A 27,091-nucleotide genomic window follows, 5' to 3' on the forward strand; every position below is an offset into this window, starting at 1 on the left:
TAAAGATCTTTCCATGGGCTGAGCAGTCAGGGAGAGCTCTAGGGCTTTTATAGGGCTCACCCTTATGTTCCTTAGTTTGGGATCAAGTCAGTTGGATCTTTATTTGTGTCTTCTAGTTTTCTGCAACACCATCCATGACAGGTAGTCAGATTTCCGTGCCAAATTTTCTTGAAAGTCAATTTTTTATGTTTTAAGAAGGAAGGTTACAGCCTACCCACGAGGTCCACACTCTGGACTGTCGGCTGGGATGGACGGCTGTCTTTTTCAAGGACCATAAAGTTGCCCCTGACCTCTGAGAAGGCTCCTCTCAGTCTAAAACAGTATCGGCTAGGTTTCCATAGGCTTCTTGGTCACTAATATCACAGCATTTTCCACATGTGGGCCAACTATTTCACACAAACTTTCCACAGGAAAAACATCCCCATCTTCGTATTACAGACCATTCATGGTCTTCAAATGTCCTACGTTGAGCACCTGCAAATCAATGGACTCCAGTGCTCTGGAAATAGGAGTCATGACGGAGGAGAAGCCTGCTCTATGGGTGGTGGAGTCCAGGAGCGGACCGGGAAGTTAAAGTGGCCCTGGGAAAAAAAAAAAAAACTAAAAGTGACCACCCCATGTTATAGATGGGCCCAAAATAACAGTGCAACACAAGTAGGCAGGGACAACAGAGTTATGCCAAATTCACACGTCAGTGATTTCCGACCCAAAACCAGGAGGGGCTCTAAACACAGAACAAGGGCAGATCTTTCCCTTATACCTCATCTCTGTGGAGGCTCTAATCCTGGTTTTGGCTCACGAATCACTGACGTGTGAATAAGGCATTAGGACCCGCACCTACAAGGAGAACGGAGACGGGGAGAGCTGTGGCTGGGCGTCCACCACCGGACGCAGCTCCCCGCCTCTCCCATTGAAGTGAATAGGAGCGCACAGCGCATGCGCGCCCACCGCTACCATTCATTTCTATGGGGCTGGCGGAAATAGCAGAACCAGCGCTCGGCTATTTTCAGTGGCTCCATAGAAATGAATGGAGGGCGGCTGCGCATGCGCAGTGTACCCTCCTCCACTTTCTCCGCTCCGTTCTACTTGTTCTCCTAGCGATATGCCCCCATTGTCTAAGATGGGATAACCCCTTTAATGCTGAGCGCATCAGCTCTGTTATGTACCCATCCATTGGGTGACCCCCAAACATTTACAGTTCTACCATCATTCTTTAAAATCATCCCCCCTTAAAATGTAATCTATTGTAAAGTTTCTTATGGTGAAAGGGCATGACACGATGTGAGTGACTGTGGCCGGCCTGGACCACTTCACTGAACTTTCCCTCCTGGGATTCCTTCCACATTGTTCTCCTCATCCTCTAATCGTGTCATTTCCCCTCGCGCATGTCAGCGCTCCTCCGCCGTCTCACTCCGACTCCTTCCTCTTTCTCCACCCCTACTGGCCACACCCCCCGGGCTTGTCCCCGCCCCTCGTGCCCTGCCAGCCTAATCGTGGAATCCCTGTCAATCCGCACCGAGAACCTTCATGTAACGGCCCCTCCTATTGGCCGCCCGCTGGCCATGTAACCAATCAGGAGGCGGCTACCATGGTGGAAGGAATAAATACAAGATGGCTCCTCATATAAAGCCAGGCATCTGGCTTCTTCCCTGCCACGATAAAATAACGTCTTTAATTCGGTTTAACCGGCCGAGCCGCTTCCGCTGTGGCCCCGAGGGGTGACTAGCGCCCTAGTGACGAGGGTTAGGAGCATTAAAGACGGCTGGGTGTGGCCCGTTGAAGAGGTGGGCGGCCATGCACTAGAGGCATCGGCTGTCCCGGAGGCTGAGCCTGCACTCTAGGCCCCGGCTGTGTCCCGGCCCAGGTGCGGCCTAGTTCGGCTGGCGGCGCTGAGGAGCGGGTGTCTCTGTGCGGAGAAGCGTCTCTCCAGTTCGTCATGGCCGTGTCCAGGTTGGTATTCCCCCGGCCCGGGCAGGCCACGCTGGTCTCCACACAATGCCGTATACAGGGGGGTCTGCTGTATGTGGGGACCCCCTCATTACAGACCTCCGGGAAGGATCAGACCTTCACTTGTCCTTTCCTCTCAGGTTTATACAGAACATTCGATGGTGTCTATTACTTTTCTGTATCTGGGAAAGCTGGGTGATCGCCACCATAGCCCCCTACTACAGAGTGATGTCACCCAGCTTTCCTATAGTCCTGAAAGTACCAGTCACATCAGTAAGATCCAGGTTGTATAGCTGTCAGGTCTCTGGGAAAGCTGGGTGACCCCCATCACAGCCTCCCTCCTACAAAGTAATGTCACTGAAAGGAGCTGTCACATCAATAAGATCCTGGTTTCATTCATTTCCTGATCTCTGGGAAAGCTGGGTGACGGCCTCTAGACTAGATCAGTTTTGTCACTTGAGCAAATGGCATTTATCATGTAGAGGAAGTTAATGCCAGGCACTTACTAATGTATTGTGATTGTCCATATAGCTTCCTTTGGCTGGATAGATTTCTCCATCACATTATACACTGCTCGTGTCCATGGTTATGACCACCCTGTAATCCATCAGTGGTGGACGTGCTTGCACACTATAGGGAAAAAGAAAAACTCTGGCCTATGTGAACTCCCTGGATTCCGGCCGCCAGATCTTTTTCCTATAGTGTGCAGGCACGACCACTGGATTGCTAGGTGGTCTGTAACCATGGAAACGAGCAGTGTATAATGTGATGGGAAAAATTAATCCAGCCAGCAAAGGTGGCAATATGGACAATCGCAATATATTTGTAGGTGCCTTGTATTAAACTTTCTCTACATGGTAAATGCCATTTGCTGAAGCAAGACAACCCCTTTAAGGCGCCATGCATGTGGCTGCCTCCATGTTTTGGTTCTTCCTATCTGTTCTGCCTTTGTCTCACTCCAATCAATAGGAAGGACTTGCCATCCGCAATACAGACCAGGATAAGAAATGTTATATAATCTGCGGAACAGCCACACGGATCCGTCAAAAATACGCAATACCCAGTCCCCATAGCTCTGTGTGCTTTTATTTTGTATAAAAACCGATTTGATACATATGCAAATTAACCTGAGATGAGTCCTGTACGTGAGATGAGTCAGGGACAGGACTCGTCTCAGGTTAATTTGGATATGTATCAATTCATTTTTTTTTCCACAATGGAAGCACACAGAGCTATGGAGACTGGATATTGCGGATGTGCTAGCGGCCATCTAGCAACCCATGTCCTCAGCTCTATACACAAAATCTCGGTGACAGGTTCCCTTTAAGAACAAGTCAAGGACTTTGAGGCTAGGTCTACACGACGACATTTGTCGTCGTGCAACAATTTTTATCGTGATAGTCTATGGCAGGCATGGCCAACCTGTGGCTCTCCAGCTGTTGTAAAACTACAACTCCCACCATGCCCTGCTGTAGGCTGATGGCTATAGGCAGTCTGGGCATGCTGGGAGTTGTAGTTTTGCAACAGCTGGAGAGCATCAGGCTGGCCATCCCTGGTCTATGGTGTCACTGCGAGATGCTGTGACTGCGAAGTGACGCCATAGACCAGTGGTGGCGAACCTATGGCACTGGTGCCAGAGGCAGCAGTCAGAGCCCTCTCTGTGGGCACCCGCACCCTGGAAAAAGTCTATGGTGTTCCAATATGCCATTCATCAGCGCAGGGTGCACTATGAACAGTGCAGGCAGCGCACTGAATGCCGGCAGGCCATTATAGCTAAATGATTAAGTACATGGAAGATATACTATATTGGATAGTAGTATTCAGGTTAAATTGCCACGTTGGCACTTTGCGATAAAGTTGTGGGATTTTGGTTACACTTTTGGCACCGGTCTGTAAAAGGTTCACCGTCACTGCCATAGACTATCATTATGAAAATTGTCGTGTGACAAAATGTTGCGGTGTAGTTGTGCCCTATCTGTTGCGCAACTTATTGTCGTGGTGTAGCCCTAGCCTAAAGGGGATGTGTCACTTTAGTAAGTGGCATTTATAATGTAGAGAAAGTTAATACAAGGCACTTACTAATGTATTGTGATTGTCCATATTGCCTCCTTTGCTGGCTGGATTACATTTTTCATCACATTATACTCGTTACCATGGTTACAGACTGCCCTCAAATCAATAAGTGGTGGTCGTGCTTGCAGGGTGTATTTTTATAATGAGCAGTAAACTCTCAATGGGGAGGAGACGCAGTCTTCTGCTGTGGGCGTTATCCAATCAGAGCGGACCGCTCACAGCCAGGGAGGAGACGCCCACAGCAGAAGACTGCGTCTCCTCCCCATTGAGAGTTTACTGCTCATTATAATACAGAGGACGAACGGGGGGCTTTTGAAAAAATAAAATTGGTGGGGGCCGCCCTACAAGTAATACCTTAATTATCCTATGTCAAAACGGATGAAAGGTCCTCTTTAAGCCACGTTCTTATCAGTAAGATAAGGATGGACCTTTTAATGAGTGTTTATAAGGCTCAGAGATAAGGAGCCGGAAATGCTGCTTTTAGAGCATCTCGGCTCTGTATAGAAAAAAGACGCCATATTTTTAATAAAGACCAATTTAAAGTATTATTTTTAGCTTGAGAGGTACAATGTGATGGCAAAACAAATTGCCCCAAATTGCCCCCAAAGATGTACATAGCCTTTAAAGGGGTATTCCCATCTCTAGCATTGGTAGCATATCGCTTGGATATGCCACCAATGACCGGTGGGACCCGCAGTTATTTCTAGAAGGGGATCCCTAAAGTGAGCGAGGTTCCACCGTGCAAGAGCGGCCATCCTCCATTCATTTCTATGGAGTGCCAAATAGCCATATGAGTGTGGCCAGATTGGAAAGGGGGGTGCACTGGATCGGTGCACTCTCCGTTAACTTCTATCGTGGTATGCCACCAATGTGTGAGATGGACCAACCCCTTTAAGGGTATGTCCGAATATAAAAAAAACGCATCAAAGCCCTTTACATTACAGCTCAGTGACAAAGGCTGTGACCAAAATTGCATGAATTATATGCATCTTTATTCTGTGGATTTCACTCTCCATCGCCAAGGGTAGACCCTGCAGTGCAGATCTGCAGCCTAAATGGACATGTCACAAATTACAAGCCCACACCGCTGATTTTCTTTTTTCCCATAGCTCGTGGGCGAGATCTCGTCTACTTTGCTGACAATGTGGATTTGCTGCATGAAAACCCTTGACGGCAATTCCGCGCCGTTATCTGCCACGTGTGAACCCGCTCTTAGGGTGCCCGTTCATGGTGCAGCGGAGCCGCTATAACCATTTACCCCTATTTTCCACAAGTAAAAGTGACTCTCATAGTTTATATGTGCTGCACCTGCAAAACCCTGGCAGTTAGTGGCAATCCGCCTGTAAGTAGCGGATCAGCAGCGCTGTGGACAGGCGTCCTGACTCGTGATTTGGAGATGTCTTATAAAGGAGCGTTCTGGAAAAGAATACTTGATATAAAGTAAAAAAAGTGTGCCTAATCACCTGATAACACTGCAGCCGCTCTGGGGGTCCTAGGTGACTCTTCTTGATTCTGTAGCAGTCATGTGTCGTCCTCGTACCCTCACTTTGTCAGACCACAGAAGGCCCCTCTGGTGTCCATCTATGAGATGTTTATGCTGCGTCTTCTCCTCTGTTGAAATGCGTACAGAAGATCTGCAGGGGGGCTGCGATGAATGCTGCGGGAACTTGTCCTCCTCCAGGCCTGCGATGCTCCATCGATGTCATGATCGTCACCCTGTCTATGAGATCATCTAGGGCAGTGATGTCGAACCTTTTAGAGGCCGAGTGCCCAAACTGCAACCCAAAACCCACTTATTTATTGTAAAGTGCCAACACGGCAATTTTAACCTGACTACCATAGTTCTATATAGTATATATTCCATGTACTTTATCATTTAGCTATTAAAGCCTGCCTACATTCAGTGCGCTGCCTGCGCTGTTCATAGTGCGCCCTGCGCATATTGGCATATTGGTACACCATAGACATTTTTCACAGTGCAGGTGCCCACAGAGAGGGCTCTGAGTGCCGCCTCTGGCACCCGTGCCATAGGTTCGCCATCACTGATCTAAGGGATGTCTCTGCTGCTCGAGTCTCCTCTGCCCCTTAATTGACAGGACCAGAAATTTCACCCAGTTAACCCTGTGCCTTATGTCAGCGGTACACCCCAATGTGTAGCGGCAAACGCGCCGTACACATCTGTGCTGCTCGGGTAGCAGCAGAGCCTCTGGTCCTGCGGCGCTACTCGGTGCAGGCATGAGATCTCTGGCCCTGTAAGTCACTGGGAAAAACGGAGTCTCTCCAACAGCAGCACCTGCCCTTCGCTGCTCAAGCAGGCTGATTCGCTCCTATAAAACTGTTTAAACTGGCCGTAGACATGGCTTGTCCCAAAACGGCTCTCATCCTAGAGCCCTCCCCCAATGATATTTCCATTCGGCTGTGTGAGATGAGCATGTTTATATCTGTAAAGAATACGTTTCTGCAAGCTGTCTCGGGTCATTCTGATCTCCAGAAGAAGGCGAACCTGTGTGATCCAGTCCTCACTCCTGAGACACTGCTCTCGTGTCTGTGGCCAGGTCATCACTACATCTGAATGGTCTGGGATGGCTGCAGTGCATCATGTCTCACTGGGATATGAGGAGCTTATATGGTGGGATCTGCCCGCAGAGCTGGTGTGGCCGTTGTGTATCATATGGAGGAAGGACACTGGTGACAAGTGATCACTAGGTACCATAGGCAGGATCACAGACTCGTGCATCTCCTCCTCAGGGTTTTGCCTTTGAGCTATTTGCTCCTGCCTTCATCACTGACCTGCCATGTCCAGCATCACTTCATTGCTGCAGCAGATCATTGCAGTCTAGGTGATGCATTGTTCAGAATGATGTCCCCATCAGCTGGATGCAGTGTCATTGCAGAGAAATGACAGGAATGGACATGGGAACCTAAGGCCCCTTTCACACGAGCGAGTTTTCCGCGCGGGTGCAATGTGTGACGTGAACGCATAGCACCCGCACTCAATCCTAAGCCATTCATTTCAATAGGTCTGTGCAAATGAGCTTTTTTTTTTTTTTTCTTTTTTCTTTTTTCCATAATGTGTGCTCTATATTCTGTGGTTTTCACGCAGCCCTGAACAGCTGAATGCAATCGCAGACAAAACTGACTGAACTTGCGTGAGTTTCACTGAACTCATCCGGACCTAATTCATATCGTGAGGCCTTAGGGTAAATTCACACGTTGCTTGCTAGAAGATCCACCAGCAGAAATGAGGCTGGTCTTTGGGTTTCTTCTGCAGTGGTGCAGTCTGAAGGTCTACGGATCCACACGTGCATTAGCCCTCGTCATTAAGTAAGGCCTTATGCACATGACTGTAGGCGGCGTGTGCCCGTATTGAAGTTCGCAAACAGCAGGTCCGCAATATTCAGGCACCAACCGTGCGGACCCTTTCACTTGTGATAGAGGTGCACTACTTTTTTGCGGTACAGATCAGTCACAATTCAAGTGAATGGGTCCGCGTCTACAGATGACTTGCGCACGGGCAGGGCTGCCACACGGTTGTCTGCACGAGCCTTAATAAGGGTCGATTCACACGTCCGTAGTGTATTGCGGATCCGCAATACACCCGTCTGGCACCCACATAGAACTGCCTATTCTTGTCCCATGTTCTATAATTTTTTTTTTTTCCCCGGAAGATCGGGGCCATGCTCCGGAATTGCGGATGCGGACAGCATACTGTGTGCTGTCTGCATCCATTCCTGCCCCATGGAGACTGGATGGGTCTGCACCCGTTCCACAATTGGCGGAACGGATGCAGACCCATTCTACGGATGTGTGAATGGACCTTAGGCTGATCCTCAGCTTTTACTGTTGTGGTATTTGGATTGTATGATTTCTTGCAGTGGTTTTTCTGTTGGTGATCTTTGATTTCCGTTGATTAAGACGATTGTCTTCTTGGCAAATGCTGGTTGTATGTATGCCTTTATGGAGGCTGGAGGGAAATGGGTGACCTGTCAGAAGATGTGTTCAGTGAGGGTCTCTGATTTCTTTGGGTATAGTCTGTGCGTCTGCCTGGTCCTCTCTAGTGGAGGTAATGCCATGCTTCAGTATAATGGATGTCCTTGGCTGAGCGTGGTGCTGCAGTCTGCTGATTTCACTATTAGGACACTTCTATTACTGTCTGTCTTTTATACATAATTTATTGGTATGTAGAATTTTTCTTTTTTCCGGGTGCTGACGTTGGGTGTAATCCTCTGCTGGGCTGCCGCTGTGATAAACCTCAGAATTAGGCCAAGTGCTCAGTACAGTTACCTAATAAAAGCCCAATAGCAATGTCTTACTCTACCTTCCCACAACTTTCAATCCAAAAAGTATACTGTGTACTCGCCTGTGCCATCTATCCAAACACCCGGTCAGCCGCCATTTGTTAGGGAGTGCAGTTGAACGCATGGCCACTGCCTCCATTCTATGCATGGACACAGGGTTAGTAAACCACTATTCTCTAAAGGGTAATTCTAGTTGTTTGAAGCTATCCCCTATCCACAGGAGGAGATAACTTTGAGGTGGGGGTCCTACCTTTGCGATCCCCCACTGATCATGAGAATGGCTCTGTAGTTCCCATAGAAATAAATGGAGCAGCTGCATGCGTGCCTGACCGGCTTCTCTGGTCATTTCAGGGGAGGCTGCAAGGAGCACAGGGCCCCCGGTATTTGCTATCGGTGGGGTTCCTAGAGGTAGGACCCCCACCAATCTAATAGTTTTCCCCTATTCTGTGAATAGGGGTTAACTTCAAAGAAGCTGAATACCCCTTTTCTTTAATTCCTGGATGCCCAGCAGCCTCTGACTGCGGAGCACCCAATAATTGGTATACTGTGCATTGCAACTTCCTAGGAATGGCTATGCTTGGCAGATTTTCCAGAAGCAGCAAAATCTGCAGCAGTCTCCGCACACAGGGTGGGAATGCTGCAGGTTTATCTCCACAGATTTTGTTTGTGGCAAATTTGCTGCATTTTACAGTCTCAGAAATGTAGATGAGACGTCTTATCCACACATACAAAACTTGCAGCTTAAAATGTACATTTATGCAGCGACTATCACCTTTTGCACTGCAGAGGGTAAATCCAAGGCAAATCTGCACCCGTGTGGATGTACCCTAAGGGCGTATGTCACCTGTTTCTGAAGTTTAAGCAATCAGGGTTTTGAAGCAAGCCATCTCGGTTCAAGAGGAAAAATTCACCTTAAGGCATCTTGCACACGACCATGTGGCCTCTGAGACATAGTCTGTGAGCGGGCCATATGTCCTGGGGCTATTGTCCAGCACTATGAGTGAGGGACAATAGCCCCGTAGGCGGGCTGACGTGCACAGCATCATTGTAATCTATGATGCTGTGTACTCCTGTGCGCACAATCGATGCCGCCCCGGGACATATGGTCCGCTCAGGACCGTATGTCTGAGGGCATATGGTCGTGTGCAAGAGACCTAAGGCTTATTTCACATGAGCCATACGGAAGAAGTGCTCATGCAGATGGCCGTATGCTGTCTGCAAAAAATGTGGATCCGTGTATTTTGGGGATTAGCTGCTGACCCATTCACTTCTATGTGGCCCTTTTCTTCCATTCTACAGCTCAGCAAAACAAATGAAACATGTCCTATTATACTTGTCAGTGAAAATCAGGACATGGCCCCATTGAAGTCTATAGTTCCACAAAAAACGGAATACTGAACTAAAAGGAATCCCCATTTTTACGGACAGCATACGGCCATCTGAGCCCTAAGTCAGGGACTGTTCCTGAATGCAGCGATGATCCATGATAAACGACATCTGTACATACACATTGAAATTAATGGGCCAGAGTTCAGTCCAGATGCTGTCCTTTAGCAACACTCACTGTAGCCTGACGGAAAACTCGCTCGTGTGAAAGAGGCCTAACTGGGGAATGACCAGAACACTAAGGCTACTTTCACACTAGCGGCACGGACCTCCGGCAGTTTGTTCCGTCGGGTGAACAGCGTGTTGGATCCGTCCTGCCGCTAGTGAACGTGTGCCCCCGGACTGCTGCTCTGTCCCCATTGACTATAAGGGGCGGAGGCACTGCGAGAAGCTGCCGGAATAAATGTCGGACATGTCGTAGTTTTATTCCGGCAGCCACTCGCTGTGCCTGCACCGGAACTCCACCCCCTTTATAGTCAATGGGGAAGGAGCGGCAGTCCGGGGGCACACGGTCACTAGTGGCAGGACAGATCAGACAGGCTGCTCACCCGACGGAACAGCCTGCCGAAGGTCCATGCCGCTAGTGTGAAGGTAGCCTTAGGCTGCTTTCACACTAGCGTTCGGGTGTCCGCTCGTGAGCTCCGTTTGAAGGGGCTCACGAGCGGACCCGAACGCAGCCGTCCAGCCCTGATGCAGTCTGAATGGAGCGGATCCGCTCAGACTGCATCAGTCTGGCGGCGTTCAGCCTCCGCTCCGCTCGCCTCCGCACGGACAGGCGGACAGCTGAACGCTGCTTGCAGCGTTCGGGTGTCCGCCTGGCCGTGCGGAGGCGTGCGGATCCGTCCAGACTTACAATGTAAGTCAATGGGGACGGATCCGTTTGAAGATGCCACAATGTGGCTCAATCTTCAAGCGGATCCGTCCCCCATTGACTTTACATTGAAAGTCTGGACGGATCCGTCCCAGGCTATTTTCACACTTAGCTTTTTTTTGCTAATATAATGCAGACGGATCCGTTCTGAACGGAGCCTCCGTCTGCATTATTATGAGCGGATCCGTTCAGAACGGATCCGCCCGAACGCTAGTGTGAAAGTAGCCTTACCTGGTTCTCTCCATCTTTTTAGCTGCAGATCTGCTAAGTCCCAGTCTCCACTTCTGCCATCCAATATGGCTGCAGTAGCCCAAGACACTTCCTACTTCTCCAGCCCTGCTTTTGGATTGGCGAGCTCTGTTCATGTGATCAGTGCCGGCCAATCCAAAGGCAGCAGGAAGTGTTTTGGACTACTAAATGCACAGTAATCCTCACGCAGTCTGAGAAGCAGTGCAGCCATCTTGGATTTGGATTAACCCCCCCTTCCCCTTGAACCTCAGGGTTGCTTAAATGCCAAGTCACTATTTTTAGTAATTGGAGCAACTTTTAGCTGTGGTAGGACTATGAAAAGAACCTGCAGAAGGAATTGGTGATCAGCAAGGAGGGGTTGAGCCTTCCCTGGTTAGCACAGCGCTGGAGGGCACGGCTGCTATTCCTGATGCTTTACAGCAAACACGATTGTTGGTTGAACCAGTACATGCCTGTCTTCTGCGCACGGATCAAGTGCGACACAAACTAATGACCCTAAGGGTTTGTTTTCTCTTCTAAACACTGTTGATAAATGGCAGTGTTGACCATATTACTATAGGGTGGTGTCACAGCTGTTGATGAAAGTGAATCTGGCAGGAAGCAGAAGTCCTTCCTTTATTTCTCATTCGCTTCCAGCCCACATCTGGCTTTGGCTCAAAAAACGGCATCAGAATCTTGTGTGACACCAGCCTTATGAGTGGTTTCCAGATGAAGGCCTCATGCACACAGCAGTTTGTCTGAAAAATACAGTTAACATTTGTGAGCTTTCTGCATTTTTCTTCTATCAATAGAAAGGACTATTCTTGTACTGGGTGTCAGCCCCCCGCAGACCTGATATTGGCCACCTTTCCATAGGATAGGTTATCAATATCATAATCTTGGAAAATCTGTTTAAGGTGCTATTAAATATCAGTCATTGTATAGATCCTAAAAATGCTGCTAAATAAACCTGATCTGGTGAAGTTTGACATTTATTCTTTATAGTATGGCACCACCTGGTGTTCAAAGTTTATTGCAATGTTCATGTCCTCATAAGGACTGGTGGACACGAAGGATACCTTTGTACTGCATCTTCTATATGCAAATTTGCAGTGCTGTGTGTGTGTGTGTGTGTGTGTGTGTGGGCTCTTTCACACCTGCGTTCTTTTCTTCTGGCATAGAGTTCCGTCGTCGGGGCTCTATGCCGGAAGAATCCTGATCAGTTTTATCCTAATGCATTCTGAATGGAGAGAAATCCGATCAGGATGTCTTCAGTTCAGGACCGGAACGTTTTTTGGCCAGAGAAAATGCCGCAGCATGCTGCGCTTTTTGCTCCGGCCAAAAATCCTGAACACTTGCCGCAAGGCCGGATCCAGAAATTTCTGAATAGCGTCCTGGCAGCCATGGTAAAGTGTAGTGGGGAGTGGGGGAGCAGTATACTTACCGCCCGTGCGGCTCCCGGGGCGCTTCAGAGTGACGTCAGGGCGCCCCACGCGCATGGATGACGTGATCGCATGGACACGTCATCCATGCGCATGGGGCGCTCTGACATCATTCTGGAGCGCCCCGGGAGCCGCACGGATGGTAAGTATACTGCTCCCCCACTACTACTATGGCAACCAGGACTTTAATAGCGTCCTGGCTGCCATAGTAAAACTGAACGCATTTTGAAGATGGATCCGTCTTCAAATGCTTTCAGTTCACTTGTTATATATAGATATAGATAGATAGATATAGATATATATATATATTACACACCAAAAGTTTGGACACACCTTCTCATTTAAAGAGTTTTCTTTATTTGCATGACTATGAAAATTGTAAATTCACACTGAAGGCATCAAAACTATGAATTAACACATGTGGAATTATATACATAGCAAAAAAGTGTAAATCAACTGAAAATATGTCATATTCTAGGTTCTTCAAAGTAGCCACCTTTTGCTTTGATTACTGCTTTGCACACTCTTGGCATTCTCTTGATGAGCTTCAAGAGGTAGTCACCTGAAATGGTTTTCACTTCACAGGTGTGCCCTGTCAGGTTTAATAAGTGGGATTTCTTGCATTATAAATGGGGTTGGGACCATCAGTTACGTTGTGGAGAAGTCAGGTGGATACACAGCTGATAGTCCTACTGAATAGACTATTAGAATTTGTATTATGGCAAGAAAAAAAGAAGTTAAGAAAAACGAGTGGCCATCATTACTTTAAGAAATGAAGGTCAGTCAGTCCGAAAAATTGGAAAAAATTTGAGTGTCCCCAAGTGCAGTCTCAAAAACCATCAAGCGCTACAAAGAAACTGGCTCACATGCGGACCGCCCCAGGAAAGGAAGACCAAGAGTCACCTCTGCTGCGGAGGATAAGTTCATCCGAGTCACCAGCCTCAGAAATCACAGGTTAACAGCAGCTCAGATTAGAGACCAGGTCAATGCCACACAGAGTTCTAGCAGCAGACACATCTCTAGAACAACTGTTAAGAGGAGACTGTGTGAATCAGGCCTTCATGGTAGAATATCTGCTAGGAAACCACTGCCAAGGAGAGGCAACAAGCAGAAGAGACTTGTTTGGGCTAAAGAACACAAGGAATGGACATTAGACCAGTGGAAATCTGTGCTTTGGTCTGAGTCCAAATTTGAGATCTTTGGTTCCAACCACCGTGTCTTTGTGCGACGCAGAAAAGGTGAACGGATGGACTCTACATGCCTGGTTCCCACCGTGAAGCATGGAGGAGGAGTTGTGATGGTGTGGGGGTGCTTTTCTGGTGACACTGTTGGGGATTTATTCAAAATTGAAGGCATACTGAACCAGCATGGCTACCACAGCATCTTGCAGCGGCATGCTATTCCATCCGGTTTCGTTTAGTTGGACCATCATTTATTTTTCAACAGGACAATGACCCCAAACACACCTCCAGGCTATGTAAGGGCTATTTGACCATGAAAGAGAGTGATGGGGTGCTACGCCAGATTACCTGGCCTCCACAGTCACCAGACCTGAACCCAATCGAGATGGTTTGGGGTGACCAAGACCACAGAGGGAAGGCAAAAGGGCCAACAAGTGCTAAGCATCTCTGGGAACTCCTTCAAGACTGTTGGAAGACCATTTCAGGTGACTACCTCTTGAAGCTCATCAAGAGAATGCCAAGTGTGTGCAAAGCAGTAATCAAAGCAAAAGGTGGCTACTTTGAAGAACCTAGAATATGACATATTTTCAGTTGTTTCACACTTTTTTGTTATGTATATAATTCCATATGTGTTAATTCCTAGTTTTGATGCCTTCAGTGTGAATCTACAAGGCAAACAGAGAGATATATATATATATATATATATATATATATATATATATATATATATATATATATATATATAATTTTATCTCGACACAATTCTACCATTTTTGGCTCTATACACAACCACAATGGATTTGAAATGCAACTAACAAGATTTGCTTTACCTGCAGACTGTCAGCTTTAATTTAAGGGTATTTACATCCAAATCCGGTGAACGGTGTAGGAATTACAACAGTTTGCATATGTACCTCCCACTTGTTAAGGGACCAAAAGTAATGGGACAATTGGCTTCTCAGCTATTCCATGGCCAGGTGTGTGTTATTCCATCATTATCCCAATTACAATGAGCAGATAAAAGGTCCAGAGTTCATTTCAAGTGTGCTATTTGCATTTGGAATCTGTTGCTGTCAACTCTCAAGATGAGGTCCAAAGAGCTGTCACTATCAGTGAAGCGAGCCATCATTAGGCTGAAAAACACAACAAACCCATCAGAGAGATGGCAAAAACATTAGGCGTGGCGAAAACAACTGTTTGGAGCATTCTTAAAAAGAAGGAACGCATCGGTGAGCTCGGCAACACCAAAAGACCCGGAAGACCACGGAAAACAACTGTGGTGGATGACCAAAGAATTCTTTCCCTGGTGAGGAAAACGCACTTCACAACAGTTGGCCAGATCAAGAACACTCTCTCCAGGATGTAGGTGTATGTGTGTCAAAGTCAACACTCAAGAGAAGACTTCACCAGAGTAAATACAGAGGGTTCACCACAAGATGTTAACCATTGGTGAGCCTCAAAAACAGGAAGGCCAGATTAGGAGTTTGCCAAACGACATCTAAAAAAGCCTTCACAGTTCTGGAACAACATCCTATGGACAGATGAGACCAAGATCAACTTGTACCAGAGTGATGGGAAGAGAAGAGTATGGAGAAGGAAAGGAACTGCTCATGATCCTAAGCATACGACATCATCAGTGAAGCATGGTGGTAGGGTCATGGCGTGGGCATGTATGGCTGTCAATGGAACTGGTTCTCTTGTATTTATTGATGATGTGACTGCTGACAAAAGCAGCAGGATGAATTCTGAAGTGTTTCGGGCAATATTATCTGCTCATATTCAGAAAAATGCTTCAGAACTCATTGGACGGCGCTTCACAGTGCAGATGGACAATGACCCAAAGCATACTGCAAAAGCAACCAAAGAGTTTTTTTAAGGGAAAGCGGAATGTTATGCAATGGTTAAGTCAATTGCCGGACCTGAATCCGATTTGAGCATGCATTTCACTTGCTGAAGACAAAACTGAAGGGAAAATGCCCCAAGAACAAGCAGGAACTGAAGACAGTTGCAGTAGAGGCCTGGCAGAGCATCACCAGGGATGAAACCCAGCGTCTGGGGATGTCTATGCGTTCCAGACTTCAGGCTGTAATTGACTGCAAAGGATTTGCAACGAAGTATTAAAAAGTGAAAGTTTGATTTATGATTATTATTCTGTCCCATTACTTTTGGTCCCTTAACAAGTGGGAGGCACATATGCAAACTGTTGTAATTCCTACACCGTTCACCTGATTTGAATGTAAATACCCTCAAATTAAAGCTGACAGTCTGCAGTTACAACACATCTTGTTAGTTTCAAATCCATTGTAGTGGTGTATAGAGCCATAAATGTTAGAATTGTGACGATGTCCCAATATTTGTGTGTGTGTGTATATATGTATATATGTGTGTGTGTGTGTATGTATGTATGTATGTATGTATATATATATATATATATATATATATATATATATATATACACACTGCATCCCCTCAGTAATCGGCAGTGTACATTATGTAACACGAGGCTCAATACCATTGTCTTTACCTACTTCGGGTATTTGGTCGGGTGAAGTCGCGCCCGGAGCAGGTAAAATCCACAGCAGATTACAGCACCTGACAACTGAGGCTACTTTCACACTTGCGTTCGGGGCTCCGCTTGTGAGTTCCGTTTGAAGGCTCACGCAAGCGGCCCCGAACGGATCCGCACGGCCCCAATGCATTCTGAGTGGATGCGGATCCGCTCAGAATGCATCAGTCTGGCACCGTTTGTCCTCCGCTCAGCAGGCGGACACCTGAACGCTGCTTGCAGCGTTCGGGTGTCCGCCTGGCCGTGCGGAGGCAAACGGATCTGTCCAGACTTACAATGTAAGTCAATGGGGACGGATCCGTTTGAAGTTGGCACAGTATGGCTCAATTTTCAAACGGATCCGTCCCCCATTGACTTTCAATGTAAAGTCAAAACTGATCCGTTTGCACCATCATAAACAAAAAAAACGAGAATTTTATTTTATTTTTTTCATGGTAATGCAAACGGATCCGTTCTGAACTGATCTAAGCATTTGCATTATAAGTGCGGATCCGTCTGTGCAGATACCAGACGGATCCGCTCTGAACGCAAGTGTGAAAGTAGCCTGAGTGAGAATCTACAAATCCCATGCTGTGGACATGTAATGCATGAAGCAAGCATTGTGTGTTTTCACCATGGATTTCACCACTTTAAAGGGGTCATCTAACCCCTGAAATGCCCGGTCACCTTATAAAGTTTATACTTACTCCGCTCCCTGTCACCCACCTCGCTTCCCATGGCAGCCGCTTCATCCCTGCACGTTTTGATCCGTGCGACGGGGAGATGCAGCAGCGGTTGTGTGGGCATCAGAAATGATGTGGGTGCTGGGGAGTGAGGTCAGTATAACCTATATGAGGTGCCTGGATATTTTAGGGGTTGGAAAGCCCCTTTATTTGTAGCAAGGGAGAAATCTGTAGCTTGTAGACTAGTGGTGTGAACTTCCCCAAAACCACATAGCGTAATGGAAAAACTGCAGCGTAATACAGTGCTGGCATAGTGAAGGAGATAATTTTACAAATCTCATCTAGATGTAGTGGAAAATTTTAAATCCCATATGGTTTTTCACTGAGGTTTCACTCTTTTGTGCGAGAGGTGAAGTCCGTTGATTCTACCCTTAGAGGAAACATGACCAATGTGTTCTGGCTATGGTTGGGGGCTGATGATATTTTCATATCCTCCTCTACATTGCTTATCATTGGTGTGCGCTGACATCTAAGGGCTGTATTACACTTAATGATTTTGCAGGAGATTTGTCGGGAGGGAAGCGTTCTTTCCTGGCAATCGCCTGGAGGAGACTGCTGCTATTACATTCAGAGATCTCCTCCACAGTAGGGAAAGGAGCAATCACTAATGCCATCACTCTTCTCTATACTGACATGCTTAAAAATCTGAATTGCCTGTTAAATGAGCATTTGCTTGTTCATTTGGTAACCAGCGGCAGTATTACACTGCCAGATCATCGCTAATCTGTCTAACATTTGGCCAGTGTAATGCGTGAGAACTTGAGCTCCTTCTCCCTTGCTAAGGGCTGTTTCACACGAGCGAGTCCATTGCGGGAATCACACTCCGTGTGCGAGTGTGATCCTCCGCTCTGGACTTGCAGGAGCGCACGGCATTATCATGATTTATAATGCTATGTGTCTCTGCATGACCTTTTTTCCACAGAATCATAGTGACCTAAAGCTGTCAGTATGATTCTGTAGAAATAAAGTCAAGCAGGGGCACATAGCATTATAAATCGTGATAATGCCGTGCGCTCCTGCAAGTCCAGAGCGGAGGATTACACAGAGCGGGGCGCTCGCAGCCAGGGAGAAGATAACCGCGCCCAGGAGAGCTTCAAGTCCACGCCTAGTATAACCAAGTCACCTCTTTAGCATATGAGGCGCCAAAAGATACGGGGACCACAGCGGACGAACGGGGGTTCTTTTTAGAATTATTTTTTTATTTTTATTTGCCAAGACATCAGTGGGGGCTGCACTATAAGGTGGTGTAATAGATTATAGATATCTAAGTGAAAGGTCCTTTTTTAAATAAGAACCAAATCTCCACAGTGTGCTCTTAAAGGGGCCATCAGAATCCCAGCACACCTGCAGATCAGCTGTTCCAGGAATCCACCTTGCTCACCAAGCAAAGCGCCAGACATGTTATAGTGGCTGTGCTTGGTATTACACCTTCGCCTCATTCACTTGAGCTGCAAATAGGCCATGTGACCGATGTAGTGACATCACATGACCTAGGAACAGGGCTAAATGCTCACGGAGCACTGGCTTCTAACAGCTGATCAATGAGGGTCCCGTATGTCGGACCCCGCTGACCTATCCTGAGATCATCAATATTTCCAGGATACATCCCCTATAAGAAAGCTAGACCTTTTTCCAGCAGTATCCTGTATTACAGGTTGCAGTTTCACAGGCCAGTGTTACCGTGTTGCTTGAAGCAGTCGTTATGCACGATAGGATAAGTTCCCTTTTATGTTCCTGGGAGGACATTTTCCGTGGAACATGAGCGCTCACGTCATGCAGAACCGGATTCCTGGCTGCCGGGTGTTTGTTCATGCCTGATGGGTAAACGTGTGCACGGTTTATGCTCCCACCTCTCGCTTTTGAAGGGTTCTTTGCCCCCTGGGAATATCTGGTATTGTGTACATGAAAAGGAAAAATCATCCCGGGCCCTGTGCCATTGTATTGTCTGATTACTCGTGCTAGACAGTAGTTTATATGTCATCAATATCAGATTGATAGGCTGACCCCTGGCCCTCCCAGCAGGTGCCGAAAAAAAGTGGATGGATCCGGAAGCAGAAGGCTTTATCCACTGTGTAGTGTTTGTGCCAGGGTCCTGCACCTCGGCTCTTGGTGACGTGAACGGCAAACGAGCTGGAGTACGCTGGCATGGCCTCTGCACAACAGACGGAGTCTTCTGCTTCTGGCCCTGTCCACTGATATATTTCTGGGGCATGTTGGGTGTCTGTCACCCTCCCCAGCAATCTCCTGTATTGATGACCTGTAATCGAGTATTCTACCTTTTTTATATAATTTTTATTTTTTTAACGATCGAGTACTCTAATAATTCATTTTTTCTTAATAGACTGTTTTCCTTTACGAAAACTCCTCCTCCTCCCCCCCCCCCCCCCCGTGCCTCCAGCTTCACTCCCCCACTGCCATCAGATGCCATGTCCCCCCTGTAGTTTACCCCGCTGCTCTCCAGTAGTCACAGCAGTAATACCATAGTGTTGGCATTCAGGGGCCTTAGAGAGCCTAGTACTGCTGCCACCCAGCTTTCCCAGGCACAGATCTCTATGGGCAGCAGGCTTACTACCTGTGTCTATAGCGGAGTGTGTCCTGGCCAATATATAAAATATAGGAAAAAGATCTGGATCGCACATCCTCAATACTATGCTTTTATCTAACTGCTTCTCAGCATAATTTACATCGCTTCTCAGCGCAATATATCGTATACCTACCTCTATGCTGAACACTGTACATGAGGCATTAGTATACAATTTGATCAAAAAGCATAGGCCCACTCACCGCGACAAGGTTGCCTCCTTGAATGGGACCCTAAACTAAATTTGGCGCAGCACTGCACGGTGACCACCAACGCAGCAGCATCGCCCCAGCAGGCAAAAAGCATAGGCCCACTCACCGCGACAAGGTTGCCTCCTTGAATGGGACCCTAAACTAAATTTGGCGCAGCACTGCACGGTGACCACCAACGCAGCAGCATCGCCCCAGCAGGCAAAAAGCATAGGCCCACTCACCGCGACAAGGTTGCCTCCTTGAATGGGACCCTAAACTAAATTTGGCGCAGCACTGCACGGTGACCACCAACGCAGCAGCATCGCCCCAGCAGGCAGCAGGACCCAGAAGCCAAACGGCACCCCGCTGTCTGGCAAAGCCATCTTGGTACCGGGCCCCACCAACCCATCAGGACAACACAAAAGCAAAATATGGCCGCCGTGCAGTACTGCACCATGTGAACAGGTGTGGAACCAGCCCCATCACATCCTCTCAGGAACTCCAACTGAGAGGTAGGAATTTTTACCTTTTATGCAGACTCCTGCTAATTAAAAGCACCATGTCTCTGATCAAACTGTATACTAATGCCTCCTAATAGTGGATAGCATAAGGTTATATTTATTAATCATAGTGCTGTAAAGCCATGTTTTATCATGCTGGAAATTTAAACAGTTGTTATATCAAAAGCATAGTGATGAGGATGTGCAATTTAGATTCTCTCTCACATATTGAATACAATGTATCCTGGCCAATGCCTCCTGGTGCTCCCCGGCCTCCAGCAGCTCGGTGATAACCCGATGCTTCCAGCTCTTCCCGGGCACACACTGCCAGCTGCCTGAGCTGCACACAGGTTCGGCGGGCCAGCTGCTCCATTTGCCAGGGGGACATGGGGCGGCTGCCTCATGTCCCCCTGGCACAGCCAGCAGCAGTGTGCCCGCACAGCACAGTGACGGGGTCTGGCAGGAAGTTTGTATTATCTTTACCATTGCCAAAACTGATCAGTCTTGAACACCTTTGACAGTCAATGGGGGGCGGATCCGTTTTGCATTGTATCAGTAAAAACTGATCCGTCCCCATTGACTTACATTGTGTGTTAGGACAGATCCGTTTGCCTCCGCATCGTCAGTTGGACACAAACGCTGCAAGCAGCGTTTTGGTGTCCGCCTCCAGAGCGGAATGGATGCGGAAAGGAGGCAAACTGATGCATTCTGAGCGGATCCTTATCCATTCAGAATGCCCTAATGCATTCTGAATGGATAAGGATCTGCTCAGAATGCATCAGTTTGCCTCCTTTCCGCTCTAATGCAAAACTGATCAGTTTTGGACCGCTTGTGAGAGCCCTGAACGGATCTCGCAAACTGAAACCAAAACAGCAGTGTGAAAGTAGCCTAAATTGGGATCACTGGTGGCCATCCAGTAGCCAGCCATATGGACACCTTCCCCCCTCTCCTGAAATGACCTGTATTATTCTGTCCTGACCATAGCTTTCTTTTATTTACCATAGTGCCAGCATCACTGATGCCGTTTTTCCTTTTGTCTTTTAGATTAGACCGCCTCTTTATATTGCTGGACACAGGGACAACCCCAGTAACGAGAAAAGCGGCAGCGCAGCAGCTTGGAGAAGTGGTCAAACTGCATCCACATGAACTCAACAACCTGTTAAATAAGGTGGCAGTTTATTTTTCTGATTCTTGCTCGGTAACATGGTTGTAAGTGCACATTCCTGTCCTTTTATCTTATATCTACATTGCTCCATTTCAGGTCCTGATCTACCTGCGCAGTACTAACTGGGATACACGTATAGCAGCTGGTCAAGCTATTGAAGCTATTGTAAAAAATATTCCAGACTGGAGCCCAACAGCTCGAATAAAAAAAGGTAATGGTTAAGTTTTTCCTAAAGAGTTGTCCCATGAAAAATATTCCAGTTTTCAAACCAGCACCTGGATCTGAATACTTTTGTAATGGCATGTAATTAAAAATGTTGTATAGCCACTGAGTTATTCAATAAAATCTATTTGTATAGTGCCACTTAATTCCTTATTTTTTTGACCAGCTCATTATGAAGGCCGCACATGCTCAGTTTCATCCTTTAACTGCCCCCTGACCTGTGATAGGAAGAGCATGGACATGCCCCCTGAGCTGTGATGGGGAGAGCTGAGACACACCCCCTGAGCTGCAGTAGAAAAGACACTCCCCTTGAGCTGTCGGCTTGATATAAATCTTTTTTTGAATCAAATATTTTTATTGATTTTATAGCATTTTATAGTCAAACCCACCCTCCCCAACCCAATCTTGCAGCCATTGCAATAAACATTATAATATAGAGTTCAAGGGTCCTTTCTTCACGTCTTCCTGTCGATCACAAAACATCCATGAAAGCAGAAATAAGTCCTTCACTGGGCTCCCCCCACCTCACCATCACAACATACAATGCCCACACACACGCTCAATACATCCTTCCATAGTAGTACTATGCAGGATGCCATCACTCTAAAGTTCCCTATTTTCAAAAATTCTCAAAAATCTACTCTCCTACTATACTTAGGATATTAGACTAAGACCTCATAATGATCTATCCAGGCTTGATATAAATCTAGCAGAGCAATGACTGGGGAGATCTCTGGATCCATGTGAGGTACAGGGCTGGTTCTAGCTTTTAGAAAGAGATTGCCATGTACTATATGATGTCTGATCTCAGCCAGACCCTGATTTCTACTGAGTTTGTGCCATATGTGCAGTTTGCACGTCAGCGGATCTATACCAATGGGGCTTATTGCAAATCTAAATCCATAGCAAATAAATTACATGTCACTTATTTACTGTGAATTGAAAAATGCATGGGAAGTTTCCATTGCTGAGGACAAGGTTGCAAAAACCCCTTTCACATGCATTGTACGCTGATCATCATCAGATTTAACCTGAAATCCAGCTTAAAGGGGTTGTACAGGCAGTATATATCGATGGCCTATCCTCAGGATAGGTCATCAATATATAATCTGCGGGAGTCTGACACCTGGCACCCCAGCCAACCAGTTGTTAGAAGAGGAGGTGGAGCTTCATGTGAGCGCAGCTTCCTCTTCATTACATTACATGTCGTCTCCCTTGCAGCGCAGTGTAATCCCAAGTACTCTGTCCTGTCAAGGATATAAAGAAAAAGGCTTTATATAAGAGGGGATCAAAGAAAAAAAAATTCAAATGATTATTGATCCTTGAGGTGGACATATATAACACCTCAAAAAGAGTTTGATCGGTTATTTAATTATATTGTGCAATCGGTAAAACAAGGTACAAGCATATATGCAAAAATATAAATGATTTATTATACAATAATTTAAAATACAATCAAAGTTAATCAATGTGAAACTCACTAGATGGCACCAACACAAATACCAGCGTATACACAGTACCTCTCAGACAGAAGAATATAATACATTCCATCTCGACCACAATTTTTACATATAAAAACTTAATAACATTAATAAAAGATATGAATCCTTGCTCTGCACAAACTATGACAAATCTCGGATAATGGGGGTAGCAATATAAATTATCAAGCCTGGTATTGACTATGGAATGAAATTATCTCAATCAGAGTTACCTCCTGAAATCAATATTTAGGTCTTTTATTGAGTAATATGCATCTTGGGCTACTTTCACACTGCCGTTTGGTGAGGATCCGTCATGGATCTGCACAGACGGATCCGCACCGATAATACAAGCGTATGCATCAGTTCAGAACGGATCCATTTGTATTATCTTTAACATAGGCAAGACGGATCAGTCTTGAACACCATTGAAAGTCAATGGAGGACAGATCCGTTTTCTATTGTGCCATATTGTCAGTGACAGCCATATTGTCACTGAAAACGGATCCGTCCCCATTGACTTACATTGTGTGTCAAAACGGATTTGTTTAGCTCTGTTTCATCAGACTGACACCAAAGCGAAATGAAGGCGGAACGGAGCCAAACTGAGCCTGCTCACCCCTTTTTAAATCTGACCTGTTTGAGAGTTTTTTTTTGTCATGGATGTGCCTTATTTTAAGAAACAGCTGTTAACATGTAATACATCTTTTTATATAATTTTCTTTTTTTAATCCATTTTTAGAGGCCGGGTCTGAGTGTTCAAATGATGAGTCGTCTTCGTCGGACAGGCTGAGCTTTGAAAGATTTGATATATCAAAGTTGCTAAAACATGGCGCTTCACTCCTTGGCTCTGCTGGTGTTGAGTTTGAAGTGCAAGAAGACAAATCGGGTGTGTCTTTTGTATTGCAAGTTCATTGCTTTATTTCATGTAGTAGAAAAGATGATGGGTAAATGACGGGATAATTGAGTTACATCATGTTGCAAGGAACCGTAACACCACACTACAGCATGTATAAAAGGAGTAAACATAGGTGTAAGAGGATGTCCACGTTATAGTAGCATCTGGCAGGGGACTTTCACACAGTAGCATGATGAATGGTGTTCTGAGGTGTTTACCTGACATGATGAAATTCACATAAACACGTAGTAGCTGAATCCCTTTGGGAGGTGCAGCGAGCAGCTGTCTCTTCCCTATACCTTACCAGATAGCTGTAGCCTATCCCTTTCCCTGCGCTCTTTAGAAAATTGCACAAGATCGCTAGTAAATCAGGATAGCTGTTTAACGTTTTTACCCTTACATTACTGTAGTTGAGGAAATGAAATGTGATGCTTCACAGAAACCTTAAAGAGACTCCCATATTAAAGGGCATCTGTCAGCAGGTTTGTACCTATGACACCGGCTGACCTGTTACATGTGCACTTGGCAGCTGAAGACTTCTGTGTTGATCCCATGTTCATATGTGCACACATTGCTGAGAAAAATTATGCTCAAATGAGCCTCTGGTGCAACGGTGGTGTTGTAGTTACACCTAGAGGCTCGGCTCATTTGCCTTTCCCTCTGCAACTTGACAGGGCCAGGCATGATCACATTGACACTGCATGACCCTGTCAAAGTGGAGAGGGGGTAGCAGTTGCAGGAAGAACAGAGCCTGTAGGTTGCATCGTCCCCATGTCATAATGTGATGAATCGTGGTACTAAATATACAGTGCTTCTACGAGGAGTCATATTAGGGCAATTTACCCTAAGCCTGCATTCAAATGACCATAATGCGAAGGTTAGTTGACACTGATGCACCAAAGTCTTCTGTGCCCGACAAGATGATAAATTAGTAACCAGTACTTCTTTTCTTTTCTTTTAGGAGATGTGGACCCTAAGGAAAGGATAGCTCGGCAGAGGAAACTGTTACAGAGAAAACTGGGACTTGACATGGGAGCTGCTATTGGCATGAATACCGAAGAGCTATTTAATGATGAAGACTTGGACTACTTACCAACCAACACACTTGTAAATAAACCTGTAGGTGAAAGTTCTTGTCTCTGACACATTCATAGACCTTTTTCACTTTCTAAAATGTTTAATTTGGTTGATCACGGTATATTGTATTTTCTGTTATTCAGACTCTTCAAGCAGCAGAGTTTATTGACACAGAATTTCTTCCTGGAATGAGTAACAGGCAAAAAAACAAAGCAAAGCGAATGGCAAAGCTGATTGCTAAGCAGAGATCCCGGGATGTGAACGACACAAATGAAAAGAGGTGCTTGATATAGTCCTTTTACGCCATGTAGTAATTTTTCGAGTTCATCCCTCATGACAGCACAACAGAAAACTTTAACCTCCTTAGCGGTAATCCAGTGTGTGGCTCTGGGACACTTGACTCTGCAAGCAGCGGTAACCCCGAGCCACACTCGGGACCACCATGAGTTAATTTGAACGGCACAGGGATGGATGCAGACAGCACACAGTGTGCTATCCGCATTTCCGGAGCCCGGCGCTAACTTCCGGCCGCAGCTCCAGAAGTTTGTACCGCTCCGGGTACAAAATTAATGAAGATATTGTACCGCCAGGGAGGTTTAGTTAATGGTGCTGTCTAAATCTATTTTCCAGTTCTTCCCTTATGACAGCACCCTCACATTCTTCTGTAGTGCTGTCATAAGGGACTCCTTGGAAATCAAATCACCGGTAAGTCTAACTCCTAATTTCTCCCAGATTTGACTATTTTGTCCAGTTCAGTAAAATGTTAAAACATTCTTGGTAACAGGAGAATCTTTACATTTACCAATGTCTCCTGTTAACATCAGGTTCCTAACCATTTCAGTTTCTACAACACCTTTTATCATTTGCACTGTTTTAGCAGTGACAGTACAGATGGGGAGCCAGAGGAAAAACGAAGGAAAGTGACAAACGTGGTTATCCCTCAGCCAGCTACAGAGTGCAAGGTGTTGATTGATAACATCCCGGACAACTCCTCTTTGTTTGATGAGGTATGATGCTTTACTTGTTGTGTGAAAAGCTGTCCTGTATACTGTGTGTATCTTAATCTGGCACTGGTTTAGTTATCACAAGAAGACATGGTTTACAGTTATGCTCCAATAGGATGGTTATGCTGTGGATTTTCAGTCCATAAAATCCACAGCTTATTGCAGTACCTGGAAAGTGGGTTGAATTTTGCCAAACCTTATCCAAACGCTGCGTAAAAAAATAAAAATCTGTATGGATTTTAAATCTTCAGCATGTGAATTTGTTTTGGATTATCACCACAGATTCAGCCTTTGCAATGCATAGGTTAAAATCTGCAAAGAAAACATGCATATTTTGCAGCGGAATCCATAGTCTAATGCGCTACTGACTTTTTTTTTTTTTTTTTTTTTTTTTTTTCCCACATTCCCCACAGCAATTTGTCACATTTAGGCCTCATGCACACGACCGTTGTTGTTCCGTTCCGCAAAATGGGGTTCCGTTGATCCGTTTCCGTGTGTCTTCCTTTATTTTTGGAGGATCTCCAGACATGAAGGAAAGTAAAAAAAAAAAAAAAAAAGTCTAAGTCAAGTTTGCCATGCAAATGATAGGAAAAAAAACAGACGCGGATGACAATCTTGTAAGTCAATGGGTCCGCAGAAAATCCTGAAAAACGGAACAACGGACACGGAATAAAACGGTCGTCTGCATAAGGCCTTACATGTACATTTTTTTTTCTCATGGCTTTTTGATGCAGGTTTTGAAGCCTTACGATAAGAAAATGAAATATGCAGAAAACAAATAAAAAATCTTTATTTTGTAATCCTTTGTTTGAATATTTAAACTTTTTTTTTTTTTTTTTTTTTATGTAATGTGGGAAAGTTACATAAAAAATAGCACCAAAAATTGAACAAATGATGTTGTATTAATTTTAATTCCATGTATTTGTTTGGGTGGTGCCATCATTTTGTGACATTGCCTACCCCTGGTCTAACAACCTCCGGCACGCCAGCTGTTGTGAAACTACAACTCCCAGCATGCATACTTCCGCTACTCTTAGATCTCTCATAGAAATGAATGGAGCATGCTGGGAACTGTAGTTTCACAACAGCTTGCCGAAGGTTGCTGACCCCTGTGTTAGACTATTGCTAATACTTACATTATCCCCCTCCCCCTATAACTGTAAGTAAGTTGTTATAACAGGCCAGGTGACCATGGTAGCCTATGCTGAGCATGGAACTGGAACAAACCTGCATTATAATTTTCTGCAGTCTTCCTTTACAT

The 27,091-nt window shown here is 45.9% G+C and overlaps 1 protein-coding gene across 1 annotated transcript in view; it reads left to right on the top strand.

The window, feature by feature from the left end:
* The first annotated feature begins 1,620 nt into the window (after positions 1-1,620).
* Positions 1,621-27,091, top strand: part of BTAF1 (B-TFIID TATA-box binding protein associated factor 1) — a 93,384-nt gene continuing 67,913 nt past the window's right edge. The window contains exons 1-7 of the mRNA XM_044296790.1: positions 1,621-1,950; positions 21,031-21,154; positions 21,248-21,362; positions 23,594-23,740; positions 24,711-24,868; positions 24,970-25,106; positions 25,704-25,833. Coding sequence (XP_044152725.1) covers positions 1,937-1,950; positions 21,031-21,154; positions 21,248-21,362; positions 23,594-23,740; positions 24,711-24,868; positions 24,970-25,106; positions 25,704-25,833 — 825 coding nt within the window. The 5' untranslated portion in view covers positions 1,621-1,936. The remainder of the gene's footprint in view (positions 1,951-21,030; positions 21,155-21,247; positions 21,363-23,593; positions 23,741-24,710; positions 24,869-24,969; positions 25,107-25,703; positions 25,834-27,091) is intronic.

This window comes from Bufo gargarizans, chromosome 6, assembly GCF_014858855.1.
Source record: "Bufo gargarizans isolate SCDJY-AF-19 chromosome 6, ASM1485885v1, whole genome shotgun sequence".
NCBI lineage: Eukaryota > Metazoa > Chordata > Amphibia > Anura > Bufonidae > Bufo > Bufo gargarizans.